This window comes from Schistocerca americana, chromosome 2, assembly GCF_021461395.2.
Source record: "Schistocerca americana isolate TAMUIC-IGC-003095 chromosome 2, iqSchAmer2.1, whole genome shotgun sequence".
Lineage (NCBI taxonomy): Eukaryota > Metazoa > Arthropoda > Insecta > Orthoptera > Acrididae > Schistocerca > Schistocerca americana.
Window position 1 is genome coordinate 559,268,571 of NC_060120.1, and position 22,686 is coordinate 559,291,256.

Below are 22,686 nucleotides of genomic sequence, written 5' to 3' on the forward strand. Positions count from 1 at the left end.
GTTCAATAGATGGCCACCACACAAACGAGAGAACATTCTTCCCTTTACTACAATGCCTTCTAGTTTTGTATACTCATTAGACAGTGATGGGAAATGGAACTACTTTAGTTCTTACTAAAGAGTTATATTACATCTTTGTGTTAAGGCACTTGGCTGATATGCCTCACACTGGCAAAGTTCACCATCACAGGCAACTCCAATGGGAAGAGTCTCTAGCAAAGTAGGCTGTGCTCTAGGCCACAGTCAGTGCCTGATACCTCTAGTTATGTGCCCTGTACAGTTTTACTACATCGACCAATCTATATTTCTCTTGGTTTATAAATGGGCTGTTATTCTCATCCTCAAGACAAGGTTGGCTTCACTTTCTGATTATGAGTTGACTTCCCACTGAAATTCTTGTCTGAACCACACTTGTGACTCATGTTTGAGTGAATTTGGATGGCATGCAGTCACCACTCTAGTTAATCCCAAAGATGATCAACAGGGTTCCAGTTAAGGCTCTAACTACATCAGTTTAACAAATCCATCTGATTCTGCTGAAACCTGAAAAAATTACAGTTTCATTAAACAGGTGTGCTTCCTCCCTGCATCTTCGATATAACACAGCTTGGACACTTTAGGAAAAATTTGCTCACAGAGTTTTGCATGTATGTGGTTATTTTGTGCTAATGGTTTGTAGGGTGTGTGTGTGTGTGTGTGTGTGTGTGTGTGTGTGTGTGTGTGTGTAAAAGAAATGAGCTGTGAGTTGATTTGTTAGCTGTCTGGCTACACTTAAAAGAGTTGATGAAAATGACTGCAAGTAATTTATACCACTTACGACCCTCTTTTGATGATTGGAAAAAAATGACAATGTTGAGACCTGTGTATGAGACATGAATTTGAATCATCATCCTCCCGAATGTGAGTCCAGTGTGCTAATCACTGCACCACCTTGTTTGGTAGAACAGATCAAGAAGATATTTTTATAGCATAAGATCCTTTATTTTATTTTATTTAGCATCCAATAGATCACACATGTGATATAGGATTTGTCATTTGATTACACATAACACATAACAACAAATACACATAATAAATTGACAAACATATACAAACAGCAAACAAATTACATACACATAGTACATAAGTAGTGTACAAGAACTTATTACCCCAAAAAAAAGTATGTGCTCATGATAAACAATTTTAGATCATGGCCTATGCCTTATACACAAAACATATTACAGATATACACAAAAAGTATTACGGATATTTAACAGATTTTTCCTAAGTATCATAATTACAAAGTTGAAAACATCATTAAATTAGTTTGAATTTTTAAAAAATAAGTACAGGTTTCAATCCACAGTCTGAGACAGGTATTCATTTACACTGTAGTAGCATTTTTCCATCAAGTGTTTTTTTACTTCATGCTTGAAATTATTTTTGCCTTTCAATTCTTTCATTTGAGATGGAAGTGCATTTAAAAGCTTTATTCCTAAGTGGCTAACATGTTTCTGACTTCTATTTTTGCTACATAGGGAATGTGGAAGTCTTTACAATGCCTCGTATTGTGATCATGGTAGCTTGAGTTGGTTTGGAGATCGCAGCTATTTTTACTTATCATTTCCAGGCATTTAAAAATATATATTGATGGTATTGTAAGTATCTTTAGTTGTCTGAATAAGGGTCTACAGTGAGTTTGTGGTGGGCTGTGTGTCATGATACGAATAGCTCTTTTTTGCATAATAAAAATGTCATTTAGTCTTGACCTGGTTTTTCCCCAAAAACTTATGCCATAGCTTGCGACTGATTGGAAATAACTAAAATACACTGCTCTAATACATTCTTTGCTGCATACCTTGGATATTATTCTTAAGGCAAAACATGCTGGGCTAAGTTTCTGAGTAAGATATACACTGTGTTCATTCCAGTTTAAATCTTGGTCAATTCGCATTCCCTGAAACTTTGTGGTGCACACTGTTTCTATTTGTTTGCTATCCAGCATAAGGCATATATTTTCCCCTTGGCACTTGCTTCCATACTGTATAAAGTTTGTTTTCTTTGTATTTAATGTCAGCTTATTTGAATAAAACCATGACTGTATGTATGAGAGCATTTTCTCTGCTGTAGTACACAATGATTCTTTTATATCACTAATATGATACTCGTGTCATCTGCAAATAGTAGAATTTTGGCTGAGCTGTATGGAGCCTGTATACCATTGATATAAATTAGAAATAACAATGGGCCCAGAATGCTGCCCTGTGGAACACCTATTTCAATTTGTTTTGGTTCAGATATGAGTTTAAAATTGTGAAGATTGTTGGATGACCTCAGCTCAACAACTTGTGACCTGTTTTGCAGATAAGATTCAAACCATTTTTTAAAACAGTACCCCTGATGCCTATTGCTTCAAGTTTCTCTAGTAATATTACATGGTTCACAGTATCGAAGGCTTTGGATAAATCTAGATTAATTCCAACAACCTGTTTAGTTGACTCCAAATTTCTTACTATTTCTGTTGTGTAGTCCAATATGGCTGTTTCTGTACTGTGCCCAGCTCAAAAGCCATGTTGACTATTATTTATTAGTTTATGTTTTTCTAGATATTTTGTAACCCTGATATTCATTAATTCCTCAAGTATTTTGGAGAAGGCTGGGAGGAGAGATATAGGTCGTTAATTTTCTATTTTATGTCTGTCACCATTTTTGTGTAGAGGTATCACTTTACAGATTTTAAGTTTGTCCGGAAATATCCCTTCACTAAGGGACAAGTTTGCTTTGTGCACTATAGGTTTGACAACACATGGAGCAATTTTCTTAATTATTGATACAGGCACATCATCCAACCCAGAGAACATTTTGGATTTCAAGCATTTAATGACTTTTAGAACTTCATGCTCATCTGTTGGGATTGCCATCATGCTGGTATTTACCATTGGAGTCATCACTGTTGGTTGTTGCTTAAATTTACTACTTAAAGAAAGGGGAATATTTACAAAATAATTGTTTACATAGTTTGCCATGGCATCTTTTTCTATGAGAATACTTTCATTATTTTTAAAATTGATTTCCTGTTCTTTAGTTTGACCCCCAGTTTCTTTTTTTACCATTTTCCACATCATTCTGGCCTTGTTACTAGCTTGCCTCATTAATCTATCATTACTTAATAATTTTGCTTTTGCTATTACTTTGCGGTAAGTCTTTTTGTATGTCCTCAAATACTCAACAAACTGCTGATCATGACATGTTTTTAACTTTAAACTTAGTAATTTCATCGTTTCGCTTGACTTTTTAATTCTGGGTGTAATCCAGGTCCCTTTGGATCCAGATGATCTATAACTCAAAAGCTTTTTTGGGAAACACATTTCAAAGTATGTCATAAAAGTGGAAGCAAATATATTGTAAGCATCATTTGTGTTTGTTTGTGCCAGGACCTCTGACCAAACTGCATTTTTTAAATTATTTTTTAACTGATTACAATTTTCAGTGGAGAAAGATCGTTTGTACTCCTTTTTATTTTCCTCCTCCTTGGGAGTTGCAGTGAGATTAAAGGTTAGTGCATTATGATCTGATAATCCTATATTCACATTTATAACTGCAACTTCATGTGTGTCAACATTTGAGAAGATGTTATCTATTAGGCTTTCACTGGAATCTGTTGTTCTAGTGGGAGCTGATATGTGGGGGAACATGTTGAAGCTTTTTAGAATGTCTAAAAACTTGTTTTTTACTGGACTCTGGACCAACAGATTAATATTAAAGTCACCACAAAGAATTATGGTAGAGTTCTCATTTGAGAAAATGTTGAGCATTTCTTCCAAATTCTTAAAAAAGACTTCAGTATCTCCAGATGGGGACCTGTAAATTGCCGCAACAATTATTTTCTTCTTTAAACTATATAACTGAATGGCTACAGCCTAAAAATACTTTTCTATGATTAATGGTTTAGCCTCGAATCTTAAATTTAAGCTTGGGATTTAGATAAATGCATACACCACCACCTTTGGCATTTTGCCTACAGTACTGACTGGCAAGTTTATATTGGCTTAAGTTTATGCTGTTTAGTTCACTGTCCCTGCACCAATGTTCCATAACACATAAACTATCAATATGGTCACTATTTGCTGCTACCTCAAGTTCAAAGTACTTGTTTTTAAGACACTGAATGTTCAGACTCATAATTCTTAGCTGATTTGAACAATCCGACTGACCTGTGACTTTACACCTGTTGATGCATTTTCTCTTACACTGTTACAAGATTTCATACCTTGTTGTAGATTCCTCTGCTTGCAAACATTACCCTGTTTCCCTGTTATGTGCTGTTGTTCACTGTTTTGCCCCAGCAAAAATCCTGGCTTCTCAAGGATGGCTGCCTTCTTCTGGTGTGATGACTGCTCCTATTACCACTGCTACTGCTGTGCGCTGTTGCAGTGAATGCCAGTGATTCTGGTTGCTTGGTTATTGATATTGGAAGTACTGCTTCTGATGTAGCTGTGACTGCTAATGATTCTGGTTGGTTGATTTTTGATGCTGTAACTATTGCTTATGTTGTTAGTTCTGCTGCTGCTAATGTTGGTCCAGTAGTAGGTTCCTCTGTTGCTACTGTTTTTGGGACGGTCCATTTGCGTGCTGCTGCTGTTTGTGCTGGTGTTTCTGCTATTGGAGATTTATACCACCCCAGTTCAGTGGCTGTCGCTTTGTAATAACATTTAATTGCTTCCCTTATTAAGGTTCCTAACCTGGCCTTCCCATTGCTGTTAAGGTGAAGCCCATGTTTCGTAAAACATTCCCTATCAAGTGTGCTTGAGTCAATTAATTTCACATTGCTGAATAGCCTACAACTACTTTTAAGTTTCGCATTAATTCTGTGAATTTCCCTATTCACACATGACCATTCAGGTAAATCATGCCTGTGGGTAAAGTTCACCAGTAAAATGTTTGTATTTGACAGTACTAGCAAAACACTCAAGAGCTGTTTATACATTTTCATAGCATTGTTTTCGTAAATGTCTTTAGCTCCAGTGCAAATTACAACACTGTCCTGCTTGTCATAGTTATATTTTACGATGTATTTCGTCACTTCTTTGAAACCAGCACCTGGTTTAACCATGCCTGTGACTGTCGTTGATTTACTATTTACTTGCAGTTCTTGAGAAATTCCTTTGGCGTGACAATCTCCAAAGACGTCGACTTTTGATTCTTTCTTCTTTGTCACGCACGTCGGTTTTTGTTTATTTGTATTTTCACTTTGTTGCAAAACGTCGTATTTGTTTTTATCGCAAAATGTGATAGATTTTACGGAGTTTGTTATTCTTTTAGTGGACAAGGGATTACCTTTGAGCGACACTTTTATCCTCTCGGACGTTGTTTCACTGTCTTGCATCACTTCACTAGCGTTTTGCTTATCCTTATTGCAGGCATCACTACTATTCGACAGAACACTATACGTGTTTTTATCTGCAATTATAATTTCATTTGCTGCCTTTGATGCCTGTCTATCACTTCCTTTCCGCTTCTCATAACTCACCAGATTCCCATTTTGTGGCTTAATTCTTTAACCATTTAGAATATGGCGCAACTTCTTCAGCTCACAGTTTTCATTAGTTATATGCGAAATCTCACGTCTTAGAACATCTACTATTTTTTGTAGACTTGAAATGCATTCGTTTAGTTTTTCCATTTCACTTTTACAGTTTCCACAGGATTCCTTTTTTACGACAGAACAGTAACTTTTATTCACTCGTTCACCATGCATCACTACACTTGTCGCCATCTAGCCTTGCCTTGCCATCTTGGCTCATCAATTGATAGGAAAATTTGGGTTAACATCAACCTCTCTTGGAATGGATTGGACAGCATCAAAAGTCCACATGCTCAAAATTTACCCTCTGCTGAATCACAAGCTGTCACTTTGTAACGCATCTTTAAGTAACATGTGGTCAAAATAAAATGATATTTTTCAATTATTCACAATATATATCTACATGTATGCGAGTTCTCCAGCACACATGCTTAGCAGAGGGTTCGTCAAACCACCTGCAGACTATTTCTCTACTGTCTCAATCTCGAATAATATGTGGAAGAAACAAACACCTAAATCTCTCCATGTAAGCTCTGATTTATCCTATTTTATTAATATGATCATTTCTCCCCATGGGTGGAAAGGAGAGGAGTCAGAAAGATGTTTTGGCATTCAGAGGAGAAAGTTGGTGATTGAAATTTTGTTAAAGGATTCTGCTGCAATGAAAAATACTTTGTTTAATGATTGGCACCCCAATTCACATATCATATTCACGATACTCTCACCCCTGTCTCATGATTGATAAAAAGCCAGCAGCCCTCCTTTGAATTCTGTGTCAATCCTATCTGGTAACAATTCCATATCATACAGCAATATTCCAGCACATTACAGACAAGCATGTTGTAGGTAGTCTCTTTAGTAGATCTGTTGCATCTTCTAAGTGTTGTGCCGATGAAACACGGTCTTTGGTTCACCTTCACCACATTATCTAATTGTACCAGGTTAAGTTGTTCATAATTGTAATCCTAGTGTATTTAGTTGTACTGAGAGCCTTTGAATTTGTGTGATTTATTGTATGACCAAAATGTAAACGATCCCTTTTAGTACTCATGTGGAAGACCTCATACTTTTCATTGTTTAGAATTAAATACAACTTTTTGTGCCATAACTTGTTTAAATCATTTTGCAATTGGTTTTGTTCTCCTGATGGCTACTCAGTGATAAACAAAAGCAAACAGTGCACAAATCTAAAAGAGCTGTTCAGAGTGTCTCCCAAATCATTTACACAGAATGAGAACAGCAGAGAGCCAATGCCAGATATCAGTTCTATACTACTCAATGACTTTCTATTAGCTACTAAAATTTATGACTTTCTGATAGGAAATCATGAATCCAGTCATACACCTAAGAAATTCTCCATAGGCATGCAATTTGATTAGAAACCAGTTGTGAGGAACTGTATCAAAAGCCTTCTGGAAATCTAGAAATATGGAATCAATGTGGTATCCACTGTTGATAGCACTCATTACTTTGTGTGAATAAAAAGCCAGTTGTGGATCACAAGAGCAATATTTTCTGAATATGTGCTGACTTTGGGTCAACAGATAATTTTCTTTGAGGCAATTCATGATGTTCAAAATTCCTACTACAAATTGGTGTCAGTGATAAAGGTCTGTAGTTTACATGATTATTTCTATTCCTCTTTCTTATGTATTGGTGTGGCCTGGGCAACTTTCTAATCCTTAGGTATGGAACTTTAGCCAACTGAGTAGTTTTATATTACAGCTGTATTTCTAAGAGGCCTCACACATGCCTAACACTGGAACTGCCAATTACCAGTAACCTTATCATCCATGAATGCATGGATCTTACAGGCCACGAGAATTCCTCTGAAACAGGATAAGTGACTTCTGTTGGCTCAGGACCCTTATTAGCCACAGATAGCGCCTGAAGCCTATTTGTCCAACAAACTGGGAAGATCTTTTGGTTGACACCCTCCCGGAAAGCCTTTTGTTGCCTGCTACACTTTGAAACAACCCCCCACTTGACCAAGGGTGAGGGGTCACCCACAATGTGGACAGTCACCATGCTAATCATAGTAATGGACCAATTAGTGGAACGCATGAGACATGATGGATGGCCCTCGGATCTCCACATCTGACACCCCATAATCACGCCATCTGGCAACAGCATCGAGCTGCAAAACTGAAGCCAGCACTGCCTGAAGCTGTGAACAAAGGGTCGCTCAGCTTGCATCTAAACACAGCACTCTCAGTCTCTATCCATAGCAAATATGGTAAACACAGACAAATCTAAATGAGTAGCTTGTTTCTATTTAGAGGCTCATAAAAGTGACACACAAACAATCTACTGGTCTGGTGCTGCTAGCACAGAGTTTGGCAACTGACTCATAATCATAATCACAATCTCAATCACATAATCTAGAAAATTATTTTCATATGTAATCATTTCATCATAACTTAACAATGTCAATTTTGGTTTTGAAATTCAATATGTGAATGACACTGTGATTTCCCACATTTCTCACAACAGTAACCATAGTTTTGTTTATGATGTAGCAACACAATGAAACCCAATTAATTCAACTTCTACATCTATACTCTGCAAACCACTGTGACATGCATGGCAGAGGGTGCATCCCATTGTACCAGTTATTGGGGTTTCTTTCTCTTCCATTCACATACAGAGCACAGGAAGAATGATTGTTTGAATGCCTCTGAGCATGCAGTAATTTTTCTAATCTTATCCCCACAATTCCTATGTGAGCACTATGTAGGGGGTGTACCTGTGATTCCTATACCAGAGCTACCTCAAGCACTGTCTCCCCAGTGGATCCTGTCTCCTCCTCACAATGAAGAGGATCTGTCATTACCTGTCAACTTGACTGTGAATCACATGTCAATGGTAGATCTAGATGTCTTGCACAAGGGTGACAGGGACCAGGCAGGACTCTGGTGCTGTACTGATCCCCCTAACCAACAAGTTTGAGGTGCTGTCTTTCACTGAAACTGAAACTGAGCCAGTGGAACTCATTAAAGCTGTTTTGGGGAAACCTGTTTTGTCTGGTGCCAGGAGGAAGCAAACACAAAAGGGTAGAGGTCCATTAATCATTGGCAATTCAAACATATGGCAAATGATGGTGCCCCCTTAGGGAAATGGCAGCAAGTGACAGGAAAGGACACCAGGTCCACTCAATGCTTACACCTGGGGGCCTCATCCAGGACGTTGGAGAGGCTATTCCACCAGCACCATCTGCAGATAGTGGGACACATTGAAACAAATTATGCCTGTCGTCTGGGCTCCGAGCTCATTCTTCGGTCATTCCGGCAGAGAAGGTTGAGAAGACTAGCCTTGTGCATGGAGCTTCAACAAGGCTCACAATTTGCAGCATTGTCCCCAGAACTGATCGTGGTCCTTTGCTTCTGAATTGAATGAAAGGGTGCAGAACTGTAGGGTCCTCCTAAACAGGTCAGGTGTGCACTAACACATCAGAAGCTGCTACTCGCGTAGCTAACTGTGTGTGGTGTGCACACAAGGACTTTTTAGATTAGGCAACTCTCCATCCAATCCAGATAACAACGGCTGTAGGAAATGCAGAAGCATCAGTGTAAGATCAAAAGAAATGCCCCCCACAGCTGAGAGAATTAAAACGCTAAAGGTAAACTGCTGAAGCATTTGTAACAAAGTGCCAGAGTTTGAAGCACTCATGAAAAGCAGTGAAGCTCACAGAGAGGTGACTGAAACCATAAACTGATAGCAGTGAGATTTTTGGAGAAAATTTAAGTGTACATCGAAAGGATAGACAACAATGGAGGTGGCATATTTGTCACGGCAGACAAATAACGCAAATCCATCAAGGTAGAAATTGAAGCTGCATGTGAGATTGTTGGGGCAAGACTCAGTATCAGGTGGGGCAAGACTCAGTATCAGGGGTGGGCATAAAATGATATTTGTATCCTTCTATTGCCCACCAGACTCATCTCCTGATGCAACAAAAAACTTCAGAGAGAACTTCAGTTCACTTGTACGTTAAGTTCCTCAGTCATAGAGTAGTCATTGGTGGAGACCTTAATCATTCAACAATTAATTGGAAAATTCCAATTTTGTTAATGGTGGGTGTGATACGATATCCTGTGAAACTTTACTAAATGCCTTCTCTGAAAACTATTCAAAATGGATAGTTAGGAACAGTACTCATGATGGAAATAAATTGTGTCTAACGGCAATGAAAAGACCTGACTTCTTTGAGTATGTCCACATCAAAACTGGTATCAGTGACCATGACTCAGTAGTGGCAATGATGATTACAAAAGTAGAAAGGACAACAAAATGGGCAGAAAGATATATATGTTCAGTAAACCAGATAAAAAATCAATAGGGTCATATCTCAATGAGGAATTTGAAACTTTCAGCACAGATCAGGAGCATTAGGGGAACTCTGGCTAAGGTTTAAAGGAGTAGTTGACCACACACTGGACAGATATGTGCCCAGTACAACAGTTCATAATTGGAGGTAACCTCAGTGGTATACTGTCACTGTAAAGAAACTTCTAAAGAAACAGAGATTACTGCATAATAGGTGTAAAACAAAGCATAGGGCTATAGATAGAGAGATACTAAATGAAATGCATTTGGCTGTCAAGAGAGCAATGTGTGATGCCTTCAGTGACTACTAGCAGGATATAGTCAAATGACGTTTCACAAAATTCGGAAAACTTCTACTCACATGTAAAGGTTGCTCATGGCAGCAAATTTAGTGTCCAGTCCCTAGCGATTGAGGCAGGAACTGAAACTGAGGTAGCAAAGCAAAAACTGAAATGCTAAACTCGGTTTTCAAATGTTCCTTTAAAAAGGGATACCCAGGAGAATTGCCACAGTTTAATCGACCTACCACTGAAAAGATGAATGAAATAAGCAGCTGAAATCGTTAAAATTTAACAAAGCTCCAGGCCCTGATGGAATCCCTGTCAGATTCTACACTGAGTTTGTGGCCGATTTAGCCCCTCTTCTCACTACAACCTATCATAGATCCCTCGAACAAAAAACCATGCCCACTTCTTGGAAAGGCACAGGTCACACCCACATACGAGAAGGGTAGCAGTATTGATCCACAGAACTACCATCCAAAATTCTTGACATCCATTTGTCATAGAATCTTAGGAAATATTCTGTGCCCAGATATAATGAGATATCTCAAACAGAATGACTTCCTCCTTGCCAAACAGCACCCGTACCAGATAGGACTAACAGGGGATATTGAACGAATACAGAGAAGGGCAGCACAAATAGTCAAAGCTTTGTTTAATCCATGGAAGAGTGTCACAGAGAAACGTAAGGAAGTGAAATTGCAGACTCTTGAAGACAGGTGATAACCATCCCGATAAAGTCTATTAACAACGTTTTAAGTACCAGCTTTAAATGATAACTGTAGGGATATAGTACAACCTCCTATGTATCGCTCACACAGGGATCGTGAGGATAAGATTAGAATAATTACTGCATGCACAGAGGCATCCAACCATTCTTCCCACGCTCCAGACATGAGTGGAACAGGAAGAAACCCCAGTAACTGATAACAATGGGACACACCCTCTTCCATGCGCCTCAGTGGTTTGCAGAGTATAGATTTAGATGTTGACATAGATGTAGTATATTCCTAGAGTGAGTATTTAATGCCGGTTCTTGCAACTTCGTTAACAGACTTCCACAGGATAGTTTATGTTGTGGCTGTAATTTTTAAGTCGATTGAAAGACGCGCTCTCTGACCGCAAGATGGGGATAACATATGTGGCAATGGTGAAAGATAACGAGGCCAGAGGTGAATATTAATGAGCAATCCAGTGCACACTAATTAATTAATAGCTGTCTGTTGGTCTGTGTTGAGATCCCAAAGAGACTAGACGCATCTGTACGCACAGCAAGTATGACTAACTTTGTAATGTATTATGTAAAGGTTGTGCGAGCAAATATACTAAGGATAGTTTTCAAAGGTTGCTTGAATATTTATTTTTTAGTCATTAAAAGTAATCTAATGTTTGGACAATCATGAGAACCTGCAAGGACACCAGTAATAATGGAGGGAAACACCGCAGCGTTGAAGAGGTATTAAAAAATATATATATCTCTACATCTACATCTACGTGATTATTCTGCTATTCACCATAAAGTACCTGGCAGAGGGTTCAATGAACCACCTTCATGGTCTCTCTCTCTACCATTTCACTTTCGAATGGCACATGGGAAAAACGAGCACTTAAATTTTTCCATGTGAGCCCTGATTTTTCTTATTTTATCGTGATGATCATTTCTCACTATTTAGGTGGGTGCCAACATAATGCTTTCGCAATCAGAGAAGAAAACTGGTGACTGAAATTTCATGAGAAGATCCCGTCGCAACGAACAACGCCTTTGTTTTAATGATTGCCACTCCAATTCACGTATCATGTCTGTGACACTATCTCCCCTATTTCACGATAATACAAAATGAGCTGCCCTTCTTTGTACTTTTTCGATGTCATCCGTCAGTCCCACCTGATGCGGATCCCACACTGCACAGCAGTACTCCAGAATAGGGCAGACAAGCGTTGCTCTACCCACAATATTATCTATGTAATTGTTCCAATTTAGGTTCAAATGGCTCTGAGCACTATGGGACTCAACTGCTGAGGTCATTAGTCCCCTAGAACTAAGAACTAGTTAAACCTAACTAACCTAAGGACATCACAAACATCCATGCCCGAGGCAGGATTCGAACCTGCGACCGTAGCGGTCTTGCGGTTCCAGACTGCAGCGCCTTTAACCGCACGGCCACTTCGGCCGGCTCCAATTTAGGTTATTTGTAATTGTAATCCCTAACTATTTTGTTGAATTTACAGCCCTCAGATTTCGCATAATTGAAATTTAGCTGATTTCTTTTAGTGCTCATGTGAATAACTTCGCACTTTTCTTTATTCAGGGTCAATTGCCACTTTTGGCACCATACAGAATCTTATCTAAATCATTTTGCAAGTCGTTTTGATCATCTGATGACTTTACAAGACGGTGAATGACAGCATCATATGCAAACAATCTAAGACGGCTACTCAGATTGTCTCCGATGTCGTTAATATGGATCAGGAACAATAGAGGGCCTATAACACTTCCTTGGGGAACGCTGGATATTACTTCAGTTTTACTAGATGACTTTCCGTCTATTACTACGAACTGTGACCTTTCTGACAGGAAATCGCGAATCCAGTCACACAACTGAGGCAATACTCTGTAAGCACGCAGTTTGATTAGAAGACGCATGTGAGGAACAGTGTCGAAAGCCTTCTGGAAATCTAAAAATATAGAATCAATTTGACATCCTCTGTCGATAGCACCCATTACGTCATGAGTATAAAGAGCTAGTTGTGTTTCACAAGAACGATATTTTCTGAATCCGTGCTGACTATATGTCAATAAATCGTTTTCTCCGAGGTGCTTCATAATGTTCAAATACAGTATATGTTCTAAAACCATACTGCAAATCGACGTAAGTGATATAGGCCTGTAATTCAGTGGATTACTCCTACTTCCCTTTTTGGGTATTGGTGTGACTTGAGCAATTTTCCAGTCTTTAGATGCGTATCTTTCTGTGAGCGAGTGGTTGTATATTATTGCTAAATATGGAGCTATTTATCAGCATACTCTGAGAGGAACCTGACTGGTATACAATCTGGACCGGAGGCCTCGCCTTTATTAAGTGATGTAAGATGCTTTGTTACACCGAAGATATCTACTTCTATGTTTCTCATCTTGGCAGTTGTTCTTGATTGGAATTCAGGAATAGGGGAGAGTGGGGGAAATACACGCACCGAAGGAAAAATCGATGTGAACCATTCGTTACGTCATTAAAACCTACGAAAATAAGTACATACCATACAATGGACATTTCTCCACATATTCCAATTGTCTATAAATAGTTATAAACAGTACCTTAATTTTGAACATTAAAATAAAAAAAAGTGCAAATGCATGGTATTCCCCACCCCTGAGGGTAATGACACTCAAAAGTACTGGGTAATAACATGTAAAACAAACAAACCTTAAAAATGTACAATACTTGCTATTTTTATTTGTTTATTAGTTACTACAAAGAGTAAACAGTATATTTAAGAACGAAATAATGTAATTCTACAAACATCTCTTATAATTTTCGTTTTTTACAATTTTTTTGAAGTGAAAAGAGTTCATTTTCTCATACCGAACAGCAAAGATCGCACTTGGAACCTTTTAGAGTGTTCCAGCCACTACATTCTTCATGACTCCATCTGCTATAAGAAATACATCTGTGCCATAGTTCTCCATCCTTCCCAAACTCTCTACAAACTAAACAGACATCTTCTGAAATCGCCACGTTTTTACCCCTTTCCCAAGACGTGGCCCCAACTATTTGTTTAACACCTTTAGGAGCCAAAATTCTCTCAGGCTTTTGTACAGTATTTGTGCCCATTTCATCGACGTTGAACACTCGCCCCTCTTTAAATTTATATTTATCAAAGACATGTTCTAAGTTTTTAAAATATGCATTAACCTCTTCTTCATTAAATGCTTGTATTCTGTTAATGCTAGTTACTTCTGGTTTTCTCATGCTAATACTTGGGTTTCTTTTTAAAAACAGAGCTAGCCAATCCTTTCCAGCTAACCTAGATGACTTATCAAAATTGTTTGCAATGTTGTTAGCCTCTGCACACTCTAATGCAATCTTTCGCAGCTATATGCATGTAATGTCATTGTAATAACATGATCCCTAATCTCATTTTCCTGTTCTGTTGAAAATGTTGGGTTTCTTCCAAGTTTTGGACCCTCGGTATTGTTAAAGTTCATTCTCGTTTGCAGAGTAGCTTCATCAATCCCGAAAGCTCTTGATACTTCTCTTATTTTTCTTCCAGATTTGATGGCATCAAGAGCCTTACAAAGTTCCTCTTGCATCCATTTTGCTTTCTGGGTTTTTCTTTTATAATATCTACCCATCTGAAATTTAAAAAAAACTCGTTAGTATTGAAAATATAACCTGCAAGGGGGAATACCACGCACTTCAACAGCTGCGTGGCATTACCCCACTGTAAGTTCAATTACTAACCTAAGCATAACTCGGCACCTAATTCAAATAGCGGGGCAAATCTACAATTAAATTAAAGGTTTTATCTAGGGTTAGTAGTTGATATGCAAGAATTACATTAAAGCAACTTATAGTAGCACTTACCTTGCAAAATACAGCTGACCAAAATTACATGAGACATGCCGAAAATAAACAATACTTCACTGCTCCAACAATGCCACTGGAAAATGGCTGGCATAAACCGCGTAGTAGTTGTTACTCCTGCCGGCGGGGTGTAGCACCAACTGGGAACAGCCTGCGCCATTCAAACTGCGTAAATCAGCCTGCGTGTGATTACTCACATGCGTGTAATTCCCCCATCTTCCCCTATTTACTTCGATGTCTTTGATGAAGGAGTTTCGGAAAACCGTTTTTAATAACTCTGCTTTAGTGGCACTGTCATCAGTGACTTCACCGTTGTTATCCCGCAGTGAATGTATTGAATGTGCCTTGTCACTGGTGTGCTTTATGTATGACCAGAATCTCTTTGGGTTTCCTGCCAGATTTCGAGACAGAATTTCGTTGTGGAAATTATTAAAAGCATCTCGCATTGAGGTACGCGCCATATTTCGAACTTCTGTAAAACTTTTCCAATCTTGGGGATTTTGCGTTCTTTAAAAATTTGGCATGCTTTTTTCTTTGCTTCTGCAACAATGATCTGACCTGTTTTGTGTACCTCGGGGGTTCAGTACCATCACTTATTAATTTATGTGGTATATATCTCTCAATTGCTGTTGATACTACTCTTTGAAAACATTCTATAATTTTTCTACACTTACATGATCAGATCGGAAGGAGTAAAGACTGTGTCTTAAAAAGGCGTTAAGAGCATTCTTATCAGCTTTTTTAAATAGATATACTTTGCGTTTCTTTTTGATGGTCGTAGGTGTTACAGTATTCAGCCTAGCAGCAACTGCCTAGTGGTCGCTAATCCCTGTATTCGTCACAACACTCACTATTTGTCCGGGATTATTTGTTGCTAAAAGGTCAAGTATGCTTTCACAACCATTTACGGTTTGAGTGGGCTCATAAACTAATTGTTCAAAATAATTTTCTGAGAAAGCAACCAGTACAATTTCGGATGATGTTTTATGCCTGCTGCCAGCTTTAAACGTATAATTTTTCCAGTATATCGAGGGTAGATTGAAGTCACCACCAACTATAATTGTATGAGCGGGGTACTTATTTGAAATGGGACTGCCGGCCGCGGTGGCCAAGCGGTTCTAGGCGCTTCAGTCTGGAACCACGCGACTGCTACGGTCGCAGGTTCGAATCCTGCCTCGGACATGGATGTGTGTGATGTCCTTAGGTTAGTTAGGTTTAAGTAGTTCTAAGTTCTAGGGGACTGATGACCTCAGATGTTAAGTCCCATAGTACTCAGAGCCATTTGAACCATTTGAAATGAGACTCACGTTTTCTTTGAACGGATCAGCAACTATGTATTCTGAATCGGGGAGTTGGTACAACGAACCAATTAATAGTTCAGTCCGATTGTCAGGTATAACTTCTACCCATACTATTTCACATGAACTATCTACTTCAATTTCGCTACAAGGCAAACTACCTCTGACAGCAATAAATACTCCACCACCAACTGTATTTCATCTATCCTTTCTGAACACTGTTAGATCGTTTGAAAAAATTTCGGCTGAACATATTTCTGGCTTTAGTCAGCTCTCTGTACCTACAACTATTTGAGCTTCAGTGCTTTCTATTAGGGCTTGGAGCTCTGGTTCTTTCCCAACACAGCTACGAAAATTAACAACAATACCAATCGTTTCTACGACTACCTTACTGTGTTTTACCTACTCACTTTCTGACAGACGACCCTTCTGTGGTTCCCTGAGATCCTCTAACCTAAAAAACCGCCCAGTCCCTTCCACACAGCCTCCGCTACCCGTGTGGCCGCGTCCTGCGTGTAGTGGACTCCTGACCTATTAACGGAACCCGGAAACCAACCACCCGATGGCGCAAGTCAAGGAATCTGCAGCCTACACGGCCACAGAACCGCCTGAGCCTCTGATTCAGATCCTCCACTCGGCTCTGCACCAGAGGACCACAGTCAGTTCTATTGACGATGCTGCAGATGATGAGCTTCGCCTTAATCTCAGAAGCGAGACTGGCAGTCTTTACCATTTCCGATACCCACTTGAAACCAGACAGAATCTGCTCTGATCCAAAGCGACACACGTCATTGGTACTGACATAAGCCACCACCTGCAGTTGGCTGCACCCTGTACTCTTCATGGCATCCGGAAGCACCCTTTCCACATCCGGAATGCACAAAGGGTGCACACTGGCTTCCTTCCCCTCCTTGACAGTCAAGTTCCTTAGGGGCCCACTTACGCGCCTAACATAGGAGCTCGCAACTACCAGCAAACCCACCCTCTGTGAATGCCCAGACCTTGCGGGCCTAGAAGCTTCCTCTGGAATGAGGTGGACGACTGCATCCGGCTCAGAGACATCGTCAGCCACAGATAACGCCCGAAACCTGTTCATCAAACGAACCGGGGAAGCCCTACGATCGGCCCCACGGGAAGTTTTTTGCTGCCTGCCAGACTTCGGAATTATCTCCCACTCGACCACGGGTTAGGGGTCAACCTCAGCACAGGCAGTACCCGGGGAGGTCACAGCAGTGGACCGATCGGAGGACACATGGGACGTGCTCGACGTCCCTCACATCCCCGCGTCCGATCCCCCACAGTGACGCCCCCTGGCAGCTGCCCCAAGCTGCGTGACGAAAGCCAACGCAGCCTGAAGCTGTGAGCGAAGGGTCGCCAGCTCAGCTTGCATCTGTACACAACAATCACAGTTCCTATCCATTACTGCACTCCTGTTTGAAGCTCGTAAAAATATGTAATAAACGAACGGTGTACTCGCCTTAGTAGTAGCAGGAATTAGCGATCCACTCTCTCTGACGGTCTAACCGACTCTGAGCTGTTCAAACCAAACAAACAAAAGCCTGCACGATACGAGAGTCTATACAACGGTTACAGCAACGGTGGTACTGTACACTACACTGTTATTGAAATAAAAGGTTGTGCCCAGTAAGCCCTCGAACACGCAGGAAATTACAAAAATAAACTAGTAACTACACAGATAACTGAAAATAAGTTGCTCCTGTTTGAAGCTCATAAAAATATGTAATAAACGAACGGTGTACTCGCCTTAGTAGCAGCAGGAACTACCGATCCGCACTCTCTGGCGGTCTAACCGAATCTCAAGAAGAGACAAGAACATTTTTAGTTTTTGTATCTATGTGCTCTTATCGAAATCTTATTGGACACCAGTAATAATGGAGGGAAACATCCCACATGCCACCGCAGCGCTGAAGTGATATAGAAAAGAAAATATTTCAAGAACAGAAATAAGAACATTTTTAATTTTTGTATATATGTGTTCTTATCGAAATCTTATTGTTCAACTTTCTTTTTCATTGGTTACAGTAACTATTCGGATGCCGAAGCACCTCCTTTATCCGATAAATACTCCAGAATAATCTTAAAAAAGCATTTACCTCTTTTAATAATATTTCCCTGATCATTTCCAAATCCTCTTTCCTAAATTTCTACCCTACAAATGGCGACCAAACAGTGACCACGATCTCCAACAATTTTATGTCTAAGTACAACAAAATAAAAGGCATTACTGGAGATCAACATTGTACTAATAATTATTTTTTGTTGCATAGGCCTATTTATTGTATGCGAGGAAGAAAGATGGAAAAGACAATTGATAATTAATTGGAACATGAAACATTTAAACCATCCAAGTATATTGTAAATCACAAAATGCCGAATTACGAGGAAACCTAAACAAGAAAACATTCAAGGCAGGATCAAGGATACAGTTGAATTTTATGCGTATGAGAGCAATTCCACCACGATCCTATACTTTGTTCTATTTTCCAACCTTTGTAGCAAGCAACAAAGTCCTACTTTGTCAAGAGTATTCTTGTAGTGTTTGTGACGTGATAGCACCATAATTACGTACCATCTTGTTGCGAGCAAAAAGTAATTGCTAAAGGTACAAAAAAAGTTTTTTGTAAGTACTTAACAATTTTAATATATTCAAATACTACATTTATCTCTCAAAAATGAAACCCAACGACAAGCAACAAATAACTATTAATCTTAGTGAAAATGTGGGAATATCGACAAATTTGCCAATAAAGAAATGACAATAATGAATAGCAACGAGGAAGTAATTTGCTAAATAATGAGAATATGCAATTAAACTCTACTTTTACTAGTGAATCACTTTTGCATTGTGGGGATAATGCGTGGAATGAAACCGGTCCTCAATCAATGTTAGAAGTGAGATTTTTGATAGCAAAGGTGAAAGAAGTAATGAAACTGGCAACGAATATTTTCGCGACTCAGTTTTGAGCGAACGAAGCGAGCTCGAAAGAATAAATAATGTGGATAGATCAATACGTAATGGTAGGAAAGAGATAGAGAGTAACTAAATATTGCAGGCAATATTAACAATGAGTTCAGAAACATCCAGTATGTGAACAGAAATGGCCAACGTACGTTCAGAAGTTGCTGGTATAAGTATTGAAATTGCTGGGGTACTGTCAGATAATGATAAATTAGCAAACAGAATCAGTAGCTTGGGCACAAAATTAACTTAAAAAATCGAGACTGTTGCAACACAGGTCAGCAATCTCGATCAAAAACTTTGTACTTATGTCAGCGTGGTTGGTGATCTCGAAACTTTGCATAATAATTGGAATAAAGATCTAACAGGGACCACTAAAGAACATGACATGAAGTTTTCTAGTATGAATATACAGGTAAGCCAAAGGTTACCGGACATCAAAAAGAAACAGAAAAAAGTTGCGGACGAAGTACAAAGGGTAGTAAGTTCCAAAATGAACACAAAAATCTGACCTAATTGGTCAGAACTGCGCAAACAAACGTAGCCGAATTTTATTGATTTGTGAAGAACTGCGCGAGGACGTACACACACTCACACAAGATGTTGATCTTTTAAAATCGGGTCACACATTTCTAACATCCGGATGTAAAGGATGTAAAGAAATTAAACGAAAGAGCCTAAACGGGAATATTTGTCAGTGACATCACGCCCGCACAAAAGTGTATCCAGGAATACAGGTCTCGTGTCGTGGCTACAGAGGAAATAAGAGGATTGGAACTTACAGCTCGTACAAAATAGGTACGTGTTTCAAAGTTTTCTGACCTTCACAGTAGTCACCAGCATTGTGTATAACCCGTTGCCAGCGATGTGGAAGTCGTAGGATACACAGTGCCAGTTGTGCTGACAGTTCGAGCGGCGCGGTATATTGCCGGACGAATTTATAGCAGTTCTGAAGCGAACCCCGTGAAGTGTTTCCTTCAGTTTAGAAATCGAGTGGAACTCACGAGGGCAGTCAGGAAAGTGCAGTAGGTGGTATAGCACTTCCAGCCCCATCAGTCGAACAAATCAATAACAGCTTGCACTGTACGTGCTTGAGCATTGACCTGCAAAATGATGGTCAGGTCTTGCAGGAAGTGTCATCACTTCTGTCTCTAAGCTGGTCGTAGGTTGTGTTCCAAAAATGAACTGCTACAAATTCGTTGGGCAATAGACAGCGTCGCTCGAACGGTCAACAGAACTGGCACTGCTAAGAGTATCCTACGACTTCCACATCGCTGGCAACGGGCTATACACTATGCTGGTGACTACTCTGAAGGTCAGGAAAACTTTGAAACACGTACCTATTTTGTACGAGCTGTAAATAAACAGTTGCCACTATTGAAGTTCCAACCCTCGTAATTAGTGAGCGTGAAACAAAAATGCTAGCTGAAATTGACTATGACATGAAAACGATCGAAGACAAAAAATTTGCTCTGAGCTAATAAGCGAAAGGAATAGTTCAAACGGTCCATCTGTAGCTACAAACCAGAACCGTTTAGCTATAGAAAATAATCGCGCGAACACGGTTTCGTCACGGTCAGAGTATGATATAGGCGAACGGGAACGATTTGCTAATAATTACGCGAGTGTGCCAGCGTTGTCGAACACTGCCATACCGTCAACAAAGAAGCAGAGTCAGATTAAACAGCCCAAGGAAAGTCGCCAGTCCTTATCGATGGAGGTTTGCTCAAACACAAACAATTTCCGATCTTCTCGCAAGAATTGGAAAAGACACTACCAACGGTATTTGCGAGAGCAGTTAGGAACACATTACCTCGACATTGGTCTGAACAACAACAAAATCCATTTCGTTGTAGGACGAATTCAGAGTGACGACCGCTTGTGAGCAGCGGAAGAAGCCGACAATTGTCGCACATACGAAGAATTGGAACAAGTCTTTTTAGAGAAATACTGGTCGCGGAGAATACAATAGAGACTTCGAATGGAGGTCATTGGCCCGCAACCTTTCAATGCAAAACACGATGGGTTGCGAAAATATTTAAACAAGACAATACATTGGAGTAACCCGATGTCACCTGTTGGCGTGTTAAGAATATTAAAAGAACGCTTACCCAGGCATATACGTGAAAAACTGGTCGCAGTTCCGACTCACGACTTAGAATATTTTTTATCCGTAGTCGATTCCACTGATCTCATATCTGAAAGCAGCCCTAAGACAAACGACTACGGTTGCAATCAAATCAGTCAGGCGCCCCCAGAAATGGAAATTTTAACAACTACAACAATAATGGCAATAATGAGGGTGGGGGCAGCTACAACAACAATAATAATGGTAGTGACCACTGTAACCAATGTGATGATGCACAATAAGCGTATCATCCATACGCACCACCTCATGAGTATAATGAGCAGCGTAACAGAGGCCTTAGCAGTAGAGGATACAATCAAAAAAATCGCCGTTCTCAACACCGTAATAACCAGAATGGATGGAAAAATGCGTATGGCGCGAACGGCAACACACACCAAAATCTCGGTAATGGTAATAACCAATCACCGAATAACAACAATAACAGTGTTTACGGAAGTGGGGAAACCCAGGAGAGAGTCATGACGTCTCCGGTCAAATACAAGGCCGTACGTGCAACAATTCTGTACCCACGATACACGTAGTTGGTGTGAAGGACGGAGGATTAACCCCCCACCTCCATCACAAGGAAACGGCGATTGGTCGGGCCAAGCCCCCTGCCAATGATCGTGAACGGAAGTGGGCGGAGGCTTTTGAATAGCTATTTTATAAGATGTTCAAAAAATGGCTCTGAGCACTATGGGACTTAACTTCTGAGGTCATCAGTCCCCTAGAACTTAGAACTAGCCTACTTAAACCTAACTAACCTGAGGACATCACACACATCCATGCCCGAGGCAGGATTCGAACCTGCGACCGTATCGGTCGCGCAGTTCCAGACTGTAGCGCCTAGAACCGCTCGGCCAATACTGCCGGCTTATAGGATGTGTTCAGGAAAATAACATGAGGGACGGTCTTTATACAGATGAAGACACGAGTAATATTAAAGGGTTAGTGAACGAGGTACAAGCTATTATAAATGTCAAAATTGTCAACACAGGCGTACAGGTTGTGCCAGACACTAGCTCAGCGGCGAATTTTATTTCGCAAAGCCTGTAGACGAGCCGCGGAACAAACTCAATTTTTCTACTTTACCAGTACAAACTGTCACATTATAACTGCACTGGGTAGTAAATCAAAGGTTCTTGTTTTCCTATTAACATAAATGAAAAAATATTTACACGCACATTTTCAGTAGTCGAAAAATTAATGGTTAACTGTCTGTTGGGCATGGAGTTTTTCAGGAAGTATTAGATAAATATTGATTTAGGTAAAGCTAAGGGTCATTTGTATGTTGACGAAAAACCTCTTTCAGGTGATTTGTTGGAAACAAAGACAAATGTCAATAGCCGTTCGACAAACAAGGTTAATATTCAGTTGAAATATCCTGACATTTTACATAAACACGAAACATTGAACAATGCAGATTTCGAGAAGGTGACGACCCCATACGATATACAAAGAAAAGTTGAAGAGTCAACCACACTTGCACAAGAACAGAAGCATGATTTACATTCCCTTTCCAAGAAA

General features: G+C 39.7%; 1 protein-coding gene across 1 annotated transcript in view; it reads right to left on the reverse strand.

The window, feature by feature from the left end:
- Positions 1-14,138, reverse strand: part of LOC124594166 — a 130,052-nt gene extending 115,914 nt beyond the window's left edge. Inside the window, exon 1 of the mRNA XM_047132521.1 lies at positions 14,082-14,138. Within this exon, the coding sequence (XP_046988477.1) occupies positions 14,082-14,138 (57 nt within the window). The remainder of the gene's footprint in view (positions 1-14,081) is intronic.
- Positions 14,139-22,686: the final 8,548 nt, after the last annotated feature.